The sequence below is a fragment of the Pseudopodoces humilis genome, chromosome 3, assembly GCF_049639895.1.
Source record: "Pseudopodoces humilis isolate 2021_Gansu_Grassland_sample_001 chromosome 3, ASM4963989v1, whole genome shotgun sequence".
Taxonomy (NCBI): Eukaryota; Metazoa; Chordata; class Aves; order Passeriformes; family Paridae; genus Pseudopodoces; species Pseudopodoces humilis.
The window spans coordinates 109,131,098-109,151,572 of record NC_142202.1 but is presented as its reverse complement, the minus strand read 5'-3'; the positions used below and the strand labels follow the sequence as shown (position 1 = coordinate 109,151,572).

Here is a 20,475-nt window from a genome sequence, read left to right as displayed (position 1 = left end):
ACAGATATGAGTCCAGATAAAATTGATATAATTGTATTAACAATAGCAAAGACAAATGAAAGGCAGAAGAACTTGGAAGTCCTGGTGTTAACTTTACAGGGCTGAGGTGCTGACAAGTGAGCCAAAATTATTTGTACAAGAGTGTTTTTTAAGTGTGCTTTGGATATAAAGAAGTAAGAATAGATGTATAGTCAACATTCATACAAGAACTTCACACTGGTAATGGGTGAGATCAAGTCAGAAAAAGCGCAGAGAAAAATATGGGACGATAGAATGTAATATTTGCTTAGAGAGTAAAAGGAGGGAAAAAGAGGATGATCTTACTTAGGTCAGTGGTGGACAAGATGATCATAGAAATCTGTGGACAGAAAGGAGCTATTGAGACAGATCTTCATGAGGGCTGTTTGTGAGACAGGACAACCAAAATGAAGAAAATACAAGGTGGAAAAATCATCTGAAGGAAGTGGAAACAACTCTTTCAAAAAAGAATTTTTAATCAGGACTAAAAAGCTACACAAAAGTCAGGTGTTAAACAGAAAAAAGGTCAAGATAATGGTTACTTTCATTCAGGAGGTAATGCAAGCCTACAATGCATCACCAAAGAAAGGAAAACAAACAACAGAATGAGAAAGGAAGGGAAGGAAAAGGAAGGGAAGGAAAAGGAAGGGTAGGGAAGAGGAGGAAGGAAGGGAAGGGGAGGGGAAGGGGGGAGACAAATGATCACAAAATGTTCCCTAGAATTTAAGTTTGCAATTCTGTAGTACTTGATTCTTTGAGGGACCTTTTCTTTTGCCTGTCTTTAAAAGTGCAGAGATACCTGGAGACGTGATTATTAATATATATTTTTTGAACAGGTTTCTAAAGTCCCTTCCAGGTTTATTCTCTTGTCACACAGTTTTTATGGGCTTGTATTACAGTAATACACTTCGTTAAACATAGTAACACAATCAATTTTTACTGAAATAAATAAGTAAAAGATGCCTTTAGACAAATGTTCTGCATAGCCTTTAGTACGTCCTCTCTAATTCAGCTCATTTTGTGCAATTGAATTTGTGCCCAAGTCTCTCTTGGTACTATTTTCTAACCACTGTAATTCTCTTATTCTTTAATGATATTAAATGTCAGTGAAAAATAACCATATAGACATGGTCACTTAAAAACACTGTGAAAATAGCACTGAGATATTTTTATAGATCACAATCTCTTGGTCAGCAACATTCTATTTTATTTTGCAAATTTAAGATTTTTATTTGATCTGTCTCCAGATGGCAATTTTGGGGTTTGAAAAATGACTTTATCACAAACCTCTCATTTCCTGAAGTCACCCTAATCTGAAGTATCATTTATCTAATGGCTCACAGATGTGTGATACCAAATTATAACTAAACATAAAAAACATACTGAATTAGAAAAAGAAATGCTTACAAAACATGTTTTCCTACGTTTGCTGACATTTGCTGATGGAGAACAGTATCTCAAATGTGTCATTTATTTCCCATAAATGAGTCACACTTTTTTTGAATTTAGAAGGAAGAATGAGATAAGGTCGCTTCTTTAAAGACACCACTGTGTTCTAGTCTGTGTTGTAGGATCATGTGCTTTTTTGTCATGACTTTTACTGCCTCCTTCACCTCCCTTTCTCTGACATTTGACCTAAAACCTTCGTCATCACCTAACCACTTCTGTAATGATGTTTTGCTACATGATCAAGCCCATTAATTTACAGCTCATTATAGTTGTGGCCCACAAGTACTTCTAGTAAGTTGGTTTTCAGTGCTAGAAAAGCCCTAATTCTGTCATCATGTTATTAGTGTTGGAATGGCATATACTGATGAACTTGGCTAATGGTGAATAAATTCCACAGCAGGAGCTTACAGCTTAAAATAGAAAAGACTCTTTAGTAAATTCTTTGTGTCTCTGCGGATTGGGAAATAAAAGCAAAACTTGCTGCTCTTCTCTAATTTTAGAGGCATTCCAAAAAACCTGCAGCCATGAAACTTAGCTAATGTGCCGACTTTAGCACCACCACGACAGACTTTGGGCAAGAGTGGTTTTAATCCATTAACTCCTCACCAGTTCTATCTTTGCAGTCATCCCCACCAGCTCAGTATTTAAGCACAGAGAAAGCCTGGTAAATATTCAAATAAAATACTCTGCCTGACGGCCTGAAACTGCTAAATTAACTGTTCCCAGGAGTTACACAGACAAAGAATTTAAAGTTTTATTATTGTGGATGAAATAAAAGTGCTTTCAGAAAAAATGAGGTTCTGGTGTGCTATTAAATAAAATAATAATCAAACATCTTAATATACTGCAGCCATTATAATACTTACAAAAACTCAATTGCCGACTTTCACAGAATTCTGCATACTGGACTGAGTCCATGGTTCGTGTTTGTCTTTCTGCTCTCTGACAAAAGAGTAAAAGTACACGATGTACCTTATTCCAACAAAACTGCATTCCACAACAGAAATTATAGCACCAAAGCGCCCTCACCACAACCTTGAAGCAACCCTCCCAAATTAAACATGCATTGAACAAGTCAAGATGCAGAAATATAAACCACAGATGGGTTATTAGTCTTGTGAGTTAAATTTCCCAGAGGAGTGTGTCAATTCCTATTTGCAAAACCTGCCTGCACACTGCTCACCCAGCCCAGTGGTGAGGGCTGAGAGGAGAGAGGTGCTGAGCACTGCTGCCCTGAGCAAGGTGCGTGTTTAAACTGAAGCACATGAGGATTCTTCCTATGTGTTTACAGATGACCAGAGAAGTAAAGTGTTCTCCTGAAATGAGGCCAACATGTTCTGCACCGAGCAGAACTGAACCTGTGTACATCTAAATTGTGAAATTAATATCCATCACACTGATGTACCAGGACATTGAAGTGTCCCTTCCCACACTCAATACACACTAATAAATAAATGGTACATGTGTCCGTTTATTTTTTTTTTTCACTCTTAATTTATGCTTGAAATTTTAAACTTGTGAACACTTCAGGAAAAGAAAGGATATCAGATTGAATTAGAGCTTGTGAGAGAAAAAGTATCTCCAAATGTTCACTACTGCATTTAAGAATGTATTTCACATGGAGTCCAGGGCCAACCAAAAGAATGAATCTCAGAAGAATCAATTTACAAAACCACAAACGCTATGCACACCCTCCCCTTCACATATACAGGATGCTGTAATTGAATCATGGTTGAAGCAGCACTAAAGTCCATGGTTAGGTCTGAGCAGGTGCTTCAGTTCTGTTTACTACAACAGAGCAGGGATGATTTTCACAAAGTAAAGATCTGGTCTCCACAGGAGATTAAACCCTTCACATATCAGAGGTATGAAGCAGTAGTTAAATTAAAAAGAACAACAGTCCCTGTCAGAAGCAGACAGCTTAGTCCATCTCTCAATCAAGCAGATTTTTTAAACAACAAGGAAAGGAATGTGTTTTCCTAATTCAATGTATAAATCATCACACCTGAACTATCGCTACAGATACAAAGTGGTGTCAGGAGAGGCTGATGGTACCAAGACTGTGCTTGTGCTGTGACTCCATGAAGCTCAAGAAACCATCCACGTAGAAGGAAAAGTACAGATGTACTCACACAAGGACAAAAAACAAGGGAAAAACCACACACATAGACACAAATTTTGCTCGGACACCCTGAACAATTTTACATCTGATGAAATAAAAATTGCAGAGTTCTTCAATCTGATTTAATAGAAGACAATAGGACTATTGCTAAGTATGTATATATCTATATGTCTCCATGCTATACAACCTGCATTTGGCTTTATGAGCTCTCAAATCAGTGGGAAAAGAAATTAAATAAAATTAGCACCTCAAATTCACATTTTCTTCCTCTATTCTCTTTTAGGTCATTCTCCTAAAACCATCCAACCCTTCCCTTACGAGATTTGCTTCACAGTCTACATGTTCAATTTTGCTGTAAACTAAACCACAAGCTGACCAGGAATACACCTGGATAGTCTTTTCTTTTCTTCTCTACCCAGTCAATCATTTCGACTGTACTTGGACCTTTGGTCACCATGGTGACTAAAACTGTTCTATTCAGTCATTTTCCACTTCTCCTATGCATGGCTCTGGCAACCTGACTATATTTTGAGGAGCTGCCATTTCATATTAATAAAAATTTTCAGTTAATCCATTCCAACAAGATGTTAAGTCTAGACTGAGTTTGTATTCCTTTAAAAATAATTTTCACAATCTATGCTGTAACTTCGACCCATTACAGAATTCAACTCTGCCCCCAAGTTAATTCAGCTATACTTTTTAAAACAGAAGGCATCCAGAGATAATCTAATCTGAACTTCTGCATGGCACAGGACACTTCTCACAAAATACATCCTAGAACAGCAGTCCTACTTTATGCTTAATAAAAGCCTCTAATTTGGGGTTTAATTTTTCACATAATTAAGAGATATCTTCCTCAAGTAATTTGAAAAGCTGTGATTTTTGTGGTTTAAATTCTGTAATCCTTTTTTTTTCCTGTTGCCACCTATATGTTTAGCCATTGGCTATTACCCTTCACATCCAGCCCTCCTAGGGATTTAAAACCCCTTGAAACAACAAGGAAGGCATGGAAAACCAGAATCATATGACATGGTAATGTGAGGATTTCTTCTCCAAAGTCCAACATGAGATGATAAAAAAACCCCAACATGTAGAAATTTGACAAGGATACTTTTAACTTTAACAGGCATCCTATAATGTAATATGGAAACTGCAAAACCAGATTAATCCCACAAGCAGTTACGTTAAATTAAGTGATTTAGCAATGGTTACTCTCAGCAAACAGACCACAAAGCTCTGAAAATGCAGAATGTCAAAGACTACAGGTTTCATTATAAGTATTACAAGTTTCTTTAAAAGTGGAAAACTCGAAGGTTTATTAAAAGAATGGTGCTGCTAAGGGATTTTTCCAATAGGGACTTAATTCCTCTCTACAAATTGTCTACAGTAGTTGTCTAAACACTGGATTTAATGTTGTTCTTATATACTAAATAAATACTTTCAATTGCTTTCTCTCTGTACAAATATTTTTATTTAGCAAAATTAATTACATATATGTGAAATAAAATTGTTTTCTTCCTTCAATTCTCTCTTTAAAATAATTCTTTCTTAAAGATCAATTCCAGGGTGATGCTCTAAACCGCCACCAAATAAAATAGTGTTTGCCATAAATAATTGAACTTTACTTTTTATCCTAATTCACTTTAACAAAAGATCCCTCACATGATGGCATGGAACCTCACGGTTTGAAGGATAAAGACAGACATTCCTTCAGTCCTGCCAGTTTTAGAATAGTCTACAATTAACCATCAAATGCAGCAGAAATTAACAGATGAGTGGCACAGCTGGGGCATCTTTAAGGAAATACCATCCCAAAGACAACATCTCTTTCTTCTTCACTTCTCAAGATCACAAGCAGTATTTTATTTTTTTCTCCTATATCATCCCCTCTTTGAAAAAATGTAATGTTCCCTTCTCTTTGCACTCCTAAGGTATATTTGATAAACTCAAAACAAATCAGTGACATGGGATAAAAGGGGAGAAGAAAGAATGAGGACATTACTGTGAACATAGCATGACTCCAGGCCAAAAGAGTTTAAAGAAAATGGGATCTGGTGTTGGGAATGTCACAGAAAATTTGTTAAAATAATTTTGTCTGTAAGTCTAAAGGATACTTACTTGTCCTTTTTCACAGTTTTGGGTTTGTTTGTTTGTTTGTGTTTTGTCTCTTTTTTTTTTTTTAAACAAGAAATTATACAGGATGTTTAAACAAAGAAACAACTTTAAATTTGTACAAGTGAGATTTTATAAATTTTGTTGTTGGAAGGAGCAGCAAGTCACTCCAACAGGACTGAAGTCCTCTTTTATCAGAAAAAAAATCCAGTTTTTTGGGAATCTTTCTAAGATGAAGAAACAGTGAAACCTCTAATGAAACTCCACCTTGAAGCAACCTCAGCTTGAAAGCAGATACAACAAATGGCAGCAACGACACTGCTCAACTGATTTAGCAAAAAAGTTAAAAATAAATAGTTTTTACTCCCTCTCTAGTAGTACTAGTCACTCTAAGCAGTTAAGAAGCTGAGTTATGTGCTGTACAGCAGAGTTAAAATACTTTGCATGCTTTCCTTGGAACATGCTGAAGGATGCAGTAGATAGGACCTGGCACAGTAAATGTCTGCTTAGTCTTCCAAAAATGTGGTGCATTATATCTTTCTTTCAGCATAAAGAACTAAAAAGGGAAAGGAAAGAAAAAGGTAAAGAGTTGCACATTGTCACCTACCGTCCAGGATGAAAAATAATCTTATTTTTATTCCGTTTTGAAGGTTTCACACTTGACATACAAAGCTCTTTGTGTGGGGGGAAGAAGGCAGGAGGCCAAACTTTAACTTGCTCACTGACTGCTCCGTGTTTGGAGGAAATGTGCCGAGGAGCTGCTAAGCTGGAACATTTGAAAAACGTATGTGGCACGGCTGGACACCCCCATGCTTGGCAACAATGTTGGGATGAAGGCGCTGGCTTCCCAAACCCTCTTATGGCATGATTCCCTGATTCCCTCTGCTCAAGAAGTCTCATTGTGGGTTTATCATGGTTTCAAAGGAGCCAGGTGGCTACCCCAGAGAAAAGCAAAGCTGCCCTGCAAGGGCTGATATTGCTGGAATAGAATGCTAAGTAATTTATTTTTCATTTAGACTAGAGAATAAGAGGCCACTGTGCACTGTGCTTGACAGCTCTGGGGTGGGAGGACAAAAACTGCAGAGCGGTCAAGGCCCAAACTGTAGGATGGTTGTAGGGCAATGGAGATGCTCCAAGGACTGGAGCACATATCCTGTGGAGCCAGGCAGGGAGAGCTGGGGCTGTTCAGCCTGGAGAAGAGAAGGGTCCAGGGAGAGCTCAGAGCCCCCTCCAGTGCCTAAAGAGGCTCCAGGAGAGCTGAAGAGGGACTCGGGACAAGGGATGGAGGGACAGGAGAAGGGGGAAAGGGAAGGGTTAGATGGGATATTGGGAAGGAATTCCTCCATGTGAAGTTGGGGAGGCCCTGGCACAGGGTAGCCAGAGAAGCTGTGGCTGCCCCATCCCTGGAAGTGTCCAAGGCCAGGCTGAGCAACCTGGGATACTAGAAGAGGACCCTGCCCATGGCAGGGGGTTGGAATGAGATGATATTTTAAAGCCTCTTCCAACCCAAACCATTCTGTGGTTCTGTGAAAAATGACCTAGATTAAAAAAACAACCCTGAAAAATCAAGCACAAGGTAGCTCAATATTGAAGTATTTACAAAATGTGCTGAAAATGCATATTTAGTCTTCTGAATTTTGACATTATCTGAGGATTATCACTATCTGAAGACTTCTGTAACATAGAGGACAAAGGTATTTATTGTTCTGAGAATCCCTTGAACTGGTAAGTAAAGAAAAAAAAGATGGGGGCTTAAGAGGAAGCATTTTCAAAGTCTAAGCAGAGTTTTATACAAAAAAATAAAAATGTCAGTCAGGGAAAGATCAATAGTTTTTGTAACGTAATACTTGATTTGGCTATAAAGTACACACATCCAGGGTTTTTTATCCACCTCTTACAGAACATACCATACATTCTGCAGCAGCCATTAAGCTGAACAAATCTGCATAGCAAACTCAGGGCCTTTGATTTAATGAAAGCTTTGAGTGCTCATGTGCTTAGAATAACGTTCCCAATATTAGAAGAAAATATGAGGTCTTTTTCTGGTAGGCCAAGCTGATCTCAATTTTAATGTATTTTCACAGTAAAAAATAGTTTTTCTTTTTTTCCCCACAGTATTATTAGCATCATTCCCTGCAATAAACAGAGCTTAAGACCTTAAAACCTTAAAAATCTCTGTTGTTACAGAGGTTTAAAGGATCTACAACTGTAAATGACAAGAAAAAAGGGTGATTTATTAAATATTAATTGAAATATACTTTACAAGTTAAAATCTTCATAGTAGAATGTCTGTCCAGAGACAAAAGATGGAATTCACCTGAAGAACTGAAGACATAATTAGTCATCTAAAGTCCTTTTATTGTAAAAAGACATTAGACACCTTGAGTGAGCAACTCCATCCTGAACTCAGTGTTTAAAATGTCAAATGAATGACATCTGTGAATCTGTCTGAAGCTCATCATCTGTGGCCATCAGCAATGGAACCCAAGAGATGTTGGATTAGGCCTACTCTGCACAGATCAGGCATCCTCACAAAGTGAAATGAGGAGTGAGTGATGAGTGAGGGTGAGTACCACCAGCATCAACAGGGCAACAACTTCCATTTCAGGGCCAAGAGTGAAGAATGACTCAGTAAATTCAGCTCCTACTCTGATCTCCAAGCAATTCAAAAGTAAACAATGGCAGCTTTGTGCCCAGATGAAAGTTAACTCCATTCATCTCCCTGGAATTATGAAACATGTAATCTACCAAAGTACATGCAAATAAGTAGGAGGAAGGGAGCTGGCAGAACAATTTAAGATTATGTAAAAATTTCAAGGGAATTATGAAGAAAAAACAAACGAAATTGCACAGACAATAACAAAATGAATAGATTAATTCCCAGCAGCCATGATCTCATTGCTTAAGGAATAAATAAAACTGACCTCCTGATAGGGACTCACTGTCCCTGTAATACTTTGCCCTTGAACATATGCAAAATCTACACATACTGTATTTATTTGAACCAGTTCCATATCATATCCAAATTCCTTGTCTAAATTTATTACTGCTAGTCTGAAATGTGGGGCAGGAGCCTGGAAATGAAACATTTCCATTTCATGGAATACCTTTGATTTCTACAGGAAAATATTTTTTTCTTCTGTAATATGCATCATCATGAATTTTGCAAAACTATGTGTTAAATTTATGGCTATCTTCTATCAGTGCTTTCCAAAAAACATAAAATAATTTTAGATAAACTATGCTACCAAATGAAAAAAGTTATGTGGGATATACTGATATATTAATATATCAAGACTACTGACTTCCCTCACTTTTCTGGTTGAGGACATTGTAGCACTTTCCTTTGGTTTCCACCTGGCTATACATCAAAAACTTTACATACCATGTTAATATGAGGCTACCTTTATATCTTCTGGATAGCATTCCTCTGAAAACTTACCCTAACTCTGTATCCATTCATGAATGAAGTTCATATAAACAGCTTTAGCATCTCACCAGTAAATCCTGCAGTCACTGAAAAAGGGATCACTGCAAGGTGTAGGAGACACAAACAGCAAAGCAACCTCTTTTGCAACTTGAGCTTTAATTTTTTTCTTAGTGGCAGTCAAAATCAGCCATCGCACTCTATTTTTAAAATATTTCTTTTAGCTGACACACTCTTTGGATTTGTGGCCAGAAACTCAAAGAGTGGCTTTTGCCCCAAGGCTGTTTATGGGGCAAAATACAGGCACAACACATCTCACACAATTTCTCACCATCCTGGGTGTGGGAGAGAGCTGGGAGATCCAGTCCTGCTCCTACTGATCCAAATGGAGTGGCAGGAGGTGAAGGTGGTTGCTTCAGGCCAAAGTTAACCTGGCAATCAATCCTAGACATACTGAGTTAAAGTGAAACTCAATTGCCAGACATATTCTATCTCTTCACCCAGCTACAACCAGAATTACTCACTTTAGAGCCACAACTTGTTAAGAAATACATTCAGTAAAGTTTGTAAACTGAGCAGGAGGGAAGTTTGGGACCACCCTCTCTCACTCACTGGCTTTATCTGGTAAATGCAAAGAAAAGAATAAACCTAATTTTAAAAAAACCTGCATAGCAAAACTCTGCCCTGTTAATAGCCACCATTGATACATGGCTCTAAAAAGACATTTGAGAGTTTTGCTAATGTTAAATGAGAAATGAAAGGAAGTCTTCAGGAGAATTGTTCTTACACTCATTATGTTGAAAAGGAAGGGAAGTGAACCCAAGGTACATACTAATATGAAACATTTGTGACAAAATTTGTTGTCCTGTAAGGTTAACTCTGTTAATCAAGTCTGTTGACAAAGACTCTGAAATGCACTCCTGAAACTTCACTCTAACAAGAGGATCATAAGATTCAGGAAAATTTTGACTGAAAAATTTGGCAGAAAGCAGAATAAGTTTCAAACCATATGAAAAATACGTATTCTTTTGAATCCTCTTGTTTTTAATAATTATAATTCTGTCTTTTCCCTTGCTCTTAATAAAACAGACTTGTATTCATTCCCAGTTGCACAGCCAGTTCTCACAGTACCTGCCTTTCTTTGTCATCCTGCACAAGAATAACTACTATTCTGTGCAGGAGATTCAGAAGCAATATAATGCTACAGGCATATCCATGCTGGCATGCTTGGCAGGTGATGTTCATTCAGTCAAGAGAATGAAAAAGGTTAAAATTAATGGTTTGTTTTTTTCCAGTTAGGCTGCTTCTTGAAAGTTGTTTTTTTTTTTTAAAGACAGATTTCCAAAATTATGGCAAAACATACATGCACAAAATAAAAAGATACAAAATTTTTGCAATATTTTTAAGTAATCTGGTGAGCAGTATAGCAATCCACTTGTTAAGATTGGGTCTTACAACTTAGAGGTGAATTCCTGATTCTGTAGTGTCTCCTGCAAAGCTTCAATTAATTTCAATAGCTGTAGGGTGCCACCCTATAAACACCTACCCCAATTTAAGGTTGCACCTAGAATACATGAAGAGAACAGTTTAGCTCAGCCATTTTCCATGACAAGTACAAATCTATCAACTTTTATGATTACATTATGTAAGTGTATTCATGAATGTCTGAAAGGAAAACATCAAAATTAATTAATTAAAACTAAAATACATGATACTAAATACTCATAGATGTTCTCTCCTTGGCATATGACTAGATAATGCAAAATTACTCGGATTTATTTTGTCTGGTACCATCTGCTGTAACCAGAGAACAATACAGAATGGTACTCAAAAATGTATTGCTTCCTTAACACCAGAAGCATACAGACATTTCTCAACTTGTGGTATTTACACCACTGACTCTAATTCTGTGGTTGGGGCTTTAGTCTTTTGGAAAAGCCTTTCTAATTTGATAATTGCAAGACATGGAATTCCAGACAAAAATCACATAATGAAATTCAGGGAACAAGTGAGTCATACACTGAGCTAAAGAGGAAATGCTTCCCTTAGAAAAACAGTGACCAGGAGGAATTGCCTGGGATGTGCATGTCCCCAATAAAAGGAGGATGGGGACTTGCTGGAATGGTTCCAGATGAGGACATGAAGATGCTCAGAGGGCTGGACCATCTTTCCTATGGAGCCAGGCTGGGGGAGCTTGGGGTGTCCAGCCCGGAGAAGAGAAGGTCCAGGGAGACCCTAGAGCCTCTTCCAGTGCTGAAAGGGGCTCCAAAAGAGCTGGAGAGGGACTTGGAACAAGGGATGGAGGGACAGGACAATGGGGAATGGCTTCCCACTACCAGAGTGAAGGGTTAGATGGAATATTAGGAGTGGAATTCACTCTCCCTGTGAGAGTGCTAAGACATTGGCACAGGTTTCCCAGAGAAGCTGTGGCTTTCCCATCCCTGGAAGTGTCCAAGGTCAGGTTGGACAGGGCTTGGAGCAACCTGGGATAATGGAAGGTGCCCCTGTCATGGCAGGGGGTTGGAAAGGGAAGATCTTTAAGGAGTCTTCCAACACAAACCATTCTGTGATTCTATGATTTCTCAAAGCAATTTCTAATAGAGAGATGTCTCCTCATTACTGGTTTAAATTGGCTGCTCTTTGAACAGCCCGGACTTCCTGACCTGAAAGTGAACCAGACTCAAAACTCAGAACTCCTACCTGAGTTCTGCTACCAATTTGACATCTGAGCATGGCTGAGTGAATTAATAATATTATGAATTAATAATATTTATGGCTGATTTCGAAGATTACATTCTATTCGCATAGATCATAAAGTAGCGCAAAGCTTGTGTGTGATGATGCCATGATGCACCATAGCTGTATATTTCCAGCTTGCACAGGCTGGGGAGAAAAAAAGCACAATCAAACCTCACGGAGTGCCAGGTATGAAGAGTAAGGAAAGGAGACACTAAAAATTGCTGTCTGAAGTGACAGGTTTTGAACAAAAGCATTATGCCCTTTTTGCTTTTAACTGGGACTCCCTTCACTGACAACAGAACTTGGCCTGATGTGAATATTTCCTTTGTCAAAAGTTAATTGAAATATTTAATATTATAATTTAAGTATGCAAAAAATTCTATGCTGCTATTCATTATTGTTTCTTAATTACTTTAAATACTAATTTGTCTTCATAGTAGCCTTGTACGAATTATCTCCACTATATACATGAGAAATAGAATCATATAAAGATAATTTTCAAAAAGCCACTTTATTTAATTGGCAAATGACTCTATTTTTCACCCTACTTTCTCTTTTCTCTTTTTAATGTTAGAGAGGAAAACATGAAGATTCTGGGATTTAACAACATGATTTAGCATTTAGAATTAAGCTAATTAAAACCATCAGCTAATTTGACTAATTTGGAACAATATATTTAGTTAGTCCCTTATACCATACCAATTGATAAATATACCACAAAATTATTAAGCATTTACATAAAACCAAAGAAACATATGCTGTCATTAATTCAAAACAATCCTCACCATCCAAAGTCACTAGAGGAGTTCTCTTATTAAACATCCCCATGCCCTTCTTTGACAAAAATAATTGAAAACTTAAAAGAAATAGTTTTTTAAATGCATAAAACTTCCACAGCAATACTTAAACCAGTTACATTCCATTTTGCTCAGAAGCAGAACTGAAGCATTTCAATGAAACTCTACTGATATATTGTTTAAAAGCAGAAAATTCAAAATTTTAATTTATGAACAGAGGTTTTGTTAGTTTGGTTAAGATTGGAGGATGAAAGTCAAAGTGAAACTCACTGACTGGTGGAAAACTGCAAGAGTAGTCTGACGTTCTGTAACATAAATACTAGAGTAGCAAACACAGTTGTTTAATAGTGACTTCCCCATGAATTATCTTTTAAATAATCGCACCCATTTCATGGCAAAACAAACCAAGAAGTTGTTTTGGGGAGCCTCATGGAGGCATCCCAGCTCACCTTTGACAGAAGAAATGGTTCTGCATATCCTGGTCTCTTGCTCTGCCCCCCCAGCACCACTTCTTTCATGTATTTATAAAAAATGAGGTACCACAACAATAGTTTTGATGGGAATTTCTTTTTTTTTAAGTGTTGAGATGAGGGGAAGGAGAGCAAAGAGCATCTACTGTATATGGGTTCATTACCATTAGCTTCACTGATAGTTTATCCTGTTTCCTAATGAAAGCAAAAAACCCCCACCATGTCTCTATTAAAAAGCCATCAGATTTGGTATCCTGGTGACACTTTAAAGAGCACATTATGTGGGAAAACAAAATAAACATTTACCCTGGCAAATGGAAGTGAATTTGGGTTTTGACATACTTGGCAGGAAGGTAGAATTATATTCATGTCAAGTATGCAGAAAAACTAATATAATATTTAAATATTTGCTTAAGTAATATAGAATTTAAACCAACACATTAGAAGTAAAATTTTTGTGAAATATTTTAAAGTTTTTTAATATTGGACATGCCATGAAAGTAATACTTTCAGCTGAAATTTCAGCCTTCTGCAGCCTTTGTTACATACTCCCTTCACTTGTAAGGTGGGAAAAAGTCCTCATCTTCCACTGACAAGTCTTTATTTATATTTCCAAGACAAAGGCAGTTCTTGTGCTGATGGTTTAAACTGATAATGAATATATGCAGCTTTCCAAAGAAACAACCCTGGAGAATCTGAATCTTACAAATATTGATATAATGAGCTAATGTTAACACCACCTCAGTTAAACCCTACAGCAGACTTCTACTGTTCCATAGACGTGTGTGATTATTTTAAACATCCTTTACTTTGCAACAAGACTTGATTCAGTGAAGACAGATCTTCATATCCCTCTGAAAGTACCTGAATGCCAATGAGCTCTGAAATTCCCAATACAATACACTCAATAAGGTAGCACTAATTAATAGAGCTGGCTATGGGATGTTAGTTTTAATTCCAAAAGTAAGGATTTTGATGTACTATCTAAATATACAAATACTGGACTTTCCTTTTTCTAAATCTGAATTCATATTAGCTGCACATATCCACAAAAATAACATTTACCAGTGTATCACAAGTATAATTAATTATGAAATTTCAGGTAGAATATTCTGATTTATGAAGAGTATATAAAAGTATTTATTTATGATTCTACAATTTATTCTATTCCTTTTATTAATTCTATCTATGATTCCATGATTTAAGAAAAAACTTTGCATAATTTTACCTCATTTGGAGACACATGCATAATTAGAAAAGATCTTGAAACATTTCCAATTGCCATAATAATATTATAATAATTCAAAGCAACAATAACAATATTCAGTTGTGTAACTGCACACTGTAGATTTACATACATTTAAAACACTTTAAAATAATTAACTTAAATGAAACCTGATTTGTAAATTTAATTATGAACCATTAAACTAACTGCTGAGATTTTCAGTTTTTCTAAATCAGCACAGCCCCTCTGAGCCCCATAATAGGAGAGAAGTTTTATTTTTAATTATCAATTAAAAGTGACATAAAGACTATTCAGACTATCAGATATATTAAAAAAACCAAATTTTGGGAATTTTAGTTTTTATCTTTCTAATTTGCAGTGTCTGATACACAATTTTTTATGCTGCATTAATAATGGCTTGTGAATATAATATTCATTCAATCAGTCTGTTACAGAAATAAACATTAGGACACAATTCCCTGCACACATTCTTAAAATTGCTTACAGTGAAAAGAATCCCTTCCAAAGGAGTTAGCACCTTTCAGTTCAGCATGAAAAATATTTAGTTAATTCCAGAAGGGGAAAACAGATACCATACAGAAAGAATTTTTTTTTTCTTTTTTTGTTTCTACTTTTATGCTACAGTTGGTTTTTAAAAGGTAGAAAGCTTTGAATTCAAGAACTTTGCAAGAGTTCCTCCTGACAAAAAGCTTCAGCTTTAATTCCTGTTCAAAATTAGCTATATAAATGTTAAATATATGCCATAGTTAAAATTGATATTCTATTGCTGGTCACTGAAAACTCTGTAAATTTAATGTGAAAACGAAAATTATTTAGTTTTTGAAATGTCAAAACCTGTTCACATTTCTAGGGATTGCTCCCTAGAATATATAGAACATCTATTTAGATTTTTTCCTGGAGGTCTAGGCTGACTGAAATGGAGGATTAGGGAGCTTTAGGGGGCTGGAGATGTTTCAAAGTGAATTAAAGATCTATGAAAAAAAAGAAAAATTTAAATAGCAACATAGCCCTGCTCAGAAAAATGGAAAAAAATGTTTTCAGCTAAAAATACTACAATTAACAATTTAACATCATTGGGATGCAAAGAACAATATCATTACCATCTGAGGCACAGCTTGGAAGGCTGAAGTTTATTTAGAATTAAAGGTGTAGCAACAGAAACAGCCATGGTCTGGCATCAATTACTTAACTGTGCTACCAGAAGTTCCCATAGACTCTCATGCCATAACACATCCTGGAGAAAAACTACTCTTCATTGGTGGTATTTTTAATATCTCAAGGTTTCTGAATTTTTCTGACATTTTTTGAGTCAAATTTAGCATTTCTTGAAGATGCCAATGTCTCTGCAGCATTTTCATCTCTCTTTTTAAAATACAGCTCAGGGTACCAAGGCTGGCAAGGCGCAAGAGCCATCTCACCAATGCATTCCTCTGAATTCTAGAACCAGAAATCAGATCTCCAGCCTTGAGGTATGTCAAGAGTTAACTCCCTTTTAAGAAGGCTGTGATTAGTAGCTGGAAATCTGTCTGACTTTAGTACATCTGAGGATGCCATTACAATTTTCAGATATAAAATAATTAGCTGATGATATGAGCTGACAGCTAATACATCTACAATAAACACAAAAAATATAATTTCCAAGCGGATGTAGGGAACGTGTTCCGTTTCCAGACTGTTTGATATGGTCTGTGTAAGGAGTGAGGGCTCAATACCAGATGCTGGATGTTCTACAAGCTTTTTCTGCAGATGTCTGCAGCCTGAGAAAATCAACAGTGCTTTGAATAACACTCCCAGTAAAAGCATCTTCTTGTCACAGTCACTGTATGATATAGGATATGGATCCCACACAAGTGGATGAACTGATTTTAAATAATACCATCTGACAATAGGAGAAAAAACTCTCAGTAGGTCTGACAAAGTCCTGGAAATGGCTGTTAGCCTTGGGAAATAAAATCCAGCCCCCTGACAGAGACTACCCGTTCTTCTTTTGTTTGATCAAATGGAAACCCAAATTTAATGATTGCTTCCGAAGTGCCGGAGGCAAAGTTTCAACAGCACTTAAACACTGCTACCAAGGAGTCCCTGTCCCTGCCCCTCACATGTGCCACTCAAAAGCAGAGTGTGCAAAAGATGTTAAGGAATTATCTGAGAATAAAATACATGCATCAGGGTATTTTTCTGTACGACCACTTTGCACTGCTTTCTTGCCACTGCTCTTTTAGAAATGTCTTACAGCACACCAGGAGTGCAGCACACACAGTACAGACACCAAAGAAGACCGTGTATTCTTCCTTATGCCATAGAAATTCCAAAACCCTGCCACTACCTGCATAAAAAAGTTAAAAGAGCTACCTCTTTTCACATAAACCCACACATTTAACTGTGGCCCCCTACATGACCAAGATTTTACTGAAATAACATGAAATATTATCTAAAATTTCTTCTCTATCCAAAATCATTATTTCTGCTAGTGACAATATATTGTCTTGTCCTCTGTGAAAATTTAGGTCTAGTTGTAGATGTACTTTGTCAAGCCAAAACAGGAGCAATGACTAATTTTTGTCATGTTTTGAAGTTATTTTAAGGTAAATCCCAGATTATTAAAAGGCACAAATGCTGATTACAAGAATGTCTGTAAGAATAAGCCCTGCATATGCACTCCATGAGGACTTTTTGTAAGATAGCTACCTAAAAATGAGAACTGCTACTGTTTTTTCTGATTATCCAAATTAAAAGAACTTTTTCTAACTCATTTAATGAAAGTGTATACCTGACTAGGTACACAATTATTAATACACAATTTTTACAAAGATGGGAGAGGAGAAAGAAAGAACAGAGGAGACAAAATGTAAAGTCTGAGGGACTAAAGAGCCAAATAGAATCATGCTGCCTTGGGTTGAGTGAATAAACTATGGCAGCATATTGCTCGTGCTGCTCTGTAGGAACATTGTGGGTCCTTGGGAGTGGAAGCATCTCCCATTTTGCAACATGCAGAGCTTAATTGCATTTTACCATTTCAACAGACACTTAGGACGCTTAAATCTTGCTGCTCCTGGTTCCTTTGCTGCAGCAGATGTGTGAAGCTCTCCCCAAGAGCAATTTTGCACAGCAGCCAGATCATATTCTTACGGAAGGGTACAGCAAGCAACATTATAGATAAAATAAACCACAGCGACCGAGACAAAATGAAAGACAGAAAACCCTGTTCCTTATGTACATAAAACATTTATTCCAGGAAATAACAGAAGCTACAGATTACAGAAAGTGCAGAAGCTGGAAAGTCCAATTATATGCTACCTAGATTTTGAAACAATTTTTAGAAATCTGAGATGATTTATCATCTATTTGCGTTATAAAAGATCTTCTATTTCTACCCCACCTGCCTTTTAATATCTGAAATGGGAAACTTCAATGCAGGATCACAGGATGGTAGAATAATTTAGTCCAGAAAAGTTTTGGGCCTTCCAGAGATCTGTAGTTTGACTCTGCTCAAAAAAGGACCAATTAGATCAAGTGGTTCAGCACCTTGACCAGCCAAGTTTGAAATATCTCTAAAGACGGAGACTTCCTCATCCTCTCTGGCCAATCAGTTCCAATCTTTGATCAGAACTGTTTTTCCCCTATTAGGTATCAGTTCAAATTCTATCCTTTACCATGCACATCCAAGCAGGGTCTGGCTCCATCTTCTCCTGTCATTAGTTTGAAACAGCAACGAAATTTCCCTTTTGCCTCCTCTTTTTCAGGCTGAGCCAACTTTTGCCTCTCCGTCTTTCATCACGTGTACCCCCTATATTTCTTGGTGACCCTCTGCTTCAGTATTTCAAAGTCCTTGTACTTGGGAGCACAGAATAGGCCACAAATTCCAGATGTGGTCTCACAAGTGCCAGATCATGGGGAATCATTGTTTCCCTTGACCTGCTGGTAACCTCTGCTGACACAGCCCAGCACGTGGCTGCCCCACAAGCTGTACCCTTGCATAGGGTTACAGAATCCACATTTACTATTGCTGACCTCTGTGTCAGCCTGTTTCTCCAGACTGTCAACAAGGTCCTTGTGAATGCCAGGCCTTCTTTCCACACATTTGACTGCTCTGGATTGTGACTCAGTATTTATCTTCCATGCAATGAATTACTGCTTTTATTTAGTTTATAAGATCCAGCAGCAAATCATATCTGAGTTTAATGCATAAAGAGAATCATACAATCACAGAATAGTTTGGATTGAAAGTGACCTTAAAGTTCATCTGGTTCTAACTCCCTGCCTTGGGCAGGGACACATTCCACTATCCCAGGTTGCTCAGAGCCCCATCCAACCTGGCCTTGGACACTTCCAGGGATGGGGATGACTTCTCTGGGCAACCTGTGACAATGTCTCACCACACTCACAGTAAAGAATTTTCTTTCTCATATCTAATCTTCATCTCCCCTCTGTTAGTTTTTGCTTCAAGAAAATGCAGTACAGGGGCAGGCAACTACTCTGTTTCCAAAATGTTCTGTGCTCACTTTAGTTCCTTCCTGTTCATTTACATAGAAAACTGATGAAAGTAAAATCACATTAAGCTGTACACTTTGTATTCTTCATTGAACTTGTGTTCTTATTCTTGCTTTCAGTACTAAAATCATATCCCCTATGAAAAAATCTGCCATAGGGTCCTATCTTAGCGATAGTCTGTCAGGTTTTAAATGCAGCTTGTGGTTACAAGTTCTATCAGAATGAGCTTTAAAACAAAATTGCTGGTATTTCTCATTCCTTAGGAAACAATGTGTTTACTATTGGATTACCTTAATGACCTTCACCTTAGCAACAGATCTTTTGACTTTTCCTCATGATACCTGAACTTGAGTGTGAATGCACGTGGGAAGGTTTGGACCCTCGTGGCTTTGCAAATGTGAACAAAAAATGACAACATTTGACCTTAGTAACTGGGTAATAGGTAATCAAATCTTGTGAAATGCTGGATTTTGGTCTGGAATTTACTCAAAGGAAGATGACAATATGGACCCAGAGACTATTGAGTGAATCAAGCGATTCTCAACTTTTTTTTGCTTAAATGCCTGTGGCAAAGGTTCACAAAATCCTCTCTGACTTCAATCAAATACTAAGGTTCACAAAATCTTAAGTGAATGAAATCAAATACTATGGACAACATAGTCCAGGAACCAGCAACAACCAACAGGAACCAGGAACCTCTTTATTTCTGAGGAGAAAAATTGCAATAGTCTTGGCTAATCCTGTGGTCAGATGGAAAAACAAAACAAACAAACAAAAAAAGCCAAACCAAAAATAAAAGCAAAAAAGAAGAATTAAATATACAAAAGGAGAAAGAGAACAAATCTCTGTTTTACCCAGGTTCCAGTAGTAGCAAGGCATGATCAGTATAACTACAAGATGAGCTTATAATTATTTTCCTCAACAGTCACACAGCACCCAGTGACCTGTGGCTCAAGCACTTTAACCAAACACAACATCTCTGTGTTCAATAACCCTCTGTAGATTTCCTCCCCCCTTTAAGTGGTGCAATTCAATAGATCTGAGCTCATTTTGGCTATATTTAGCTGGAGTGCAGCCTGAAAACTACTTCCAATGCTCCTCTATGTTGTCTGTGAGCAGCAGACTTGCTGGAGGGGCTCTGATGACACACAGCTTGCTCAGTCTGCTGTTAGAGGGAAAATTCCAGTTAGAAAAAAAGGATTCTCAGTCATTTTGTAGCAGGTATTTGCAGGGTAAATCCATGGGCCTGATTCAAACCAGGTTTTAGTTCCTGGCAGGATTTTAATACTGGGAAAGACAGTGCTAATCCCTTAGTGGATATACAGGGTAAGGAGAGGGAAAGAGCTTCTCTGCTCTACCTGTGATGTCTAGAAATAGCAGATAAATGAACCTTCAGATAAATGAGCCTGACACAGCCTTAGGCCAAGGGTCTTGCATCAGCCTCCTATGAATGAAGTAGAAAAAAATCCTCTCCTCAATATACGGCTTGTGACTGCTCTCCCCTCTCTGTTAAACCCAAGACCTTGCCTGTTACTCCTCAGACCCTTCTTTTCTGCAGCAGCTGAAACAGAAGAGCACACCCAACTCCCCTCCATGTCATAGAG

At 37.4% G+C, this 20,475-nt stretch overlaps 1 protein-coding gene across 7 annotated transcripts in view; it reads right to left on the bottom strand.

The window, feature by feature from the left end:
- SUPT3H (SPT3 homolog, SAGA and STAGA complex component) overlaps window positions 1–20,475 on the bottom strand; it is a 253,602-nt gene that overhangs the window by 53,047 nt on the left and 180,080 nt on the right. For all 7 annotated transcript variants that reach the window (XM_088052751.1, XM_088052748.1, XM_088052745.1 and 4 more), the window contains one exon: window positions 2,334–2,409. In XM_088052751.1, the coding sequence (XP_087908877.1) occupies window positions 2,334–2,409 (76 nt within the window). The remainder of the gene's footprint in view (window positions 1–2,333; window positions 2,410–20,475) is intronic.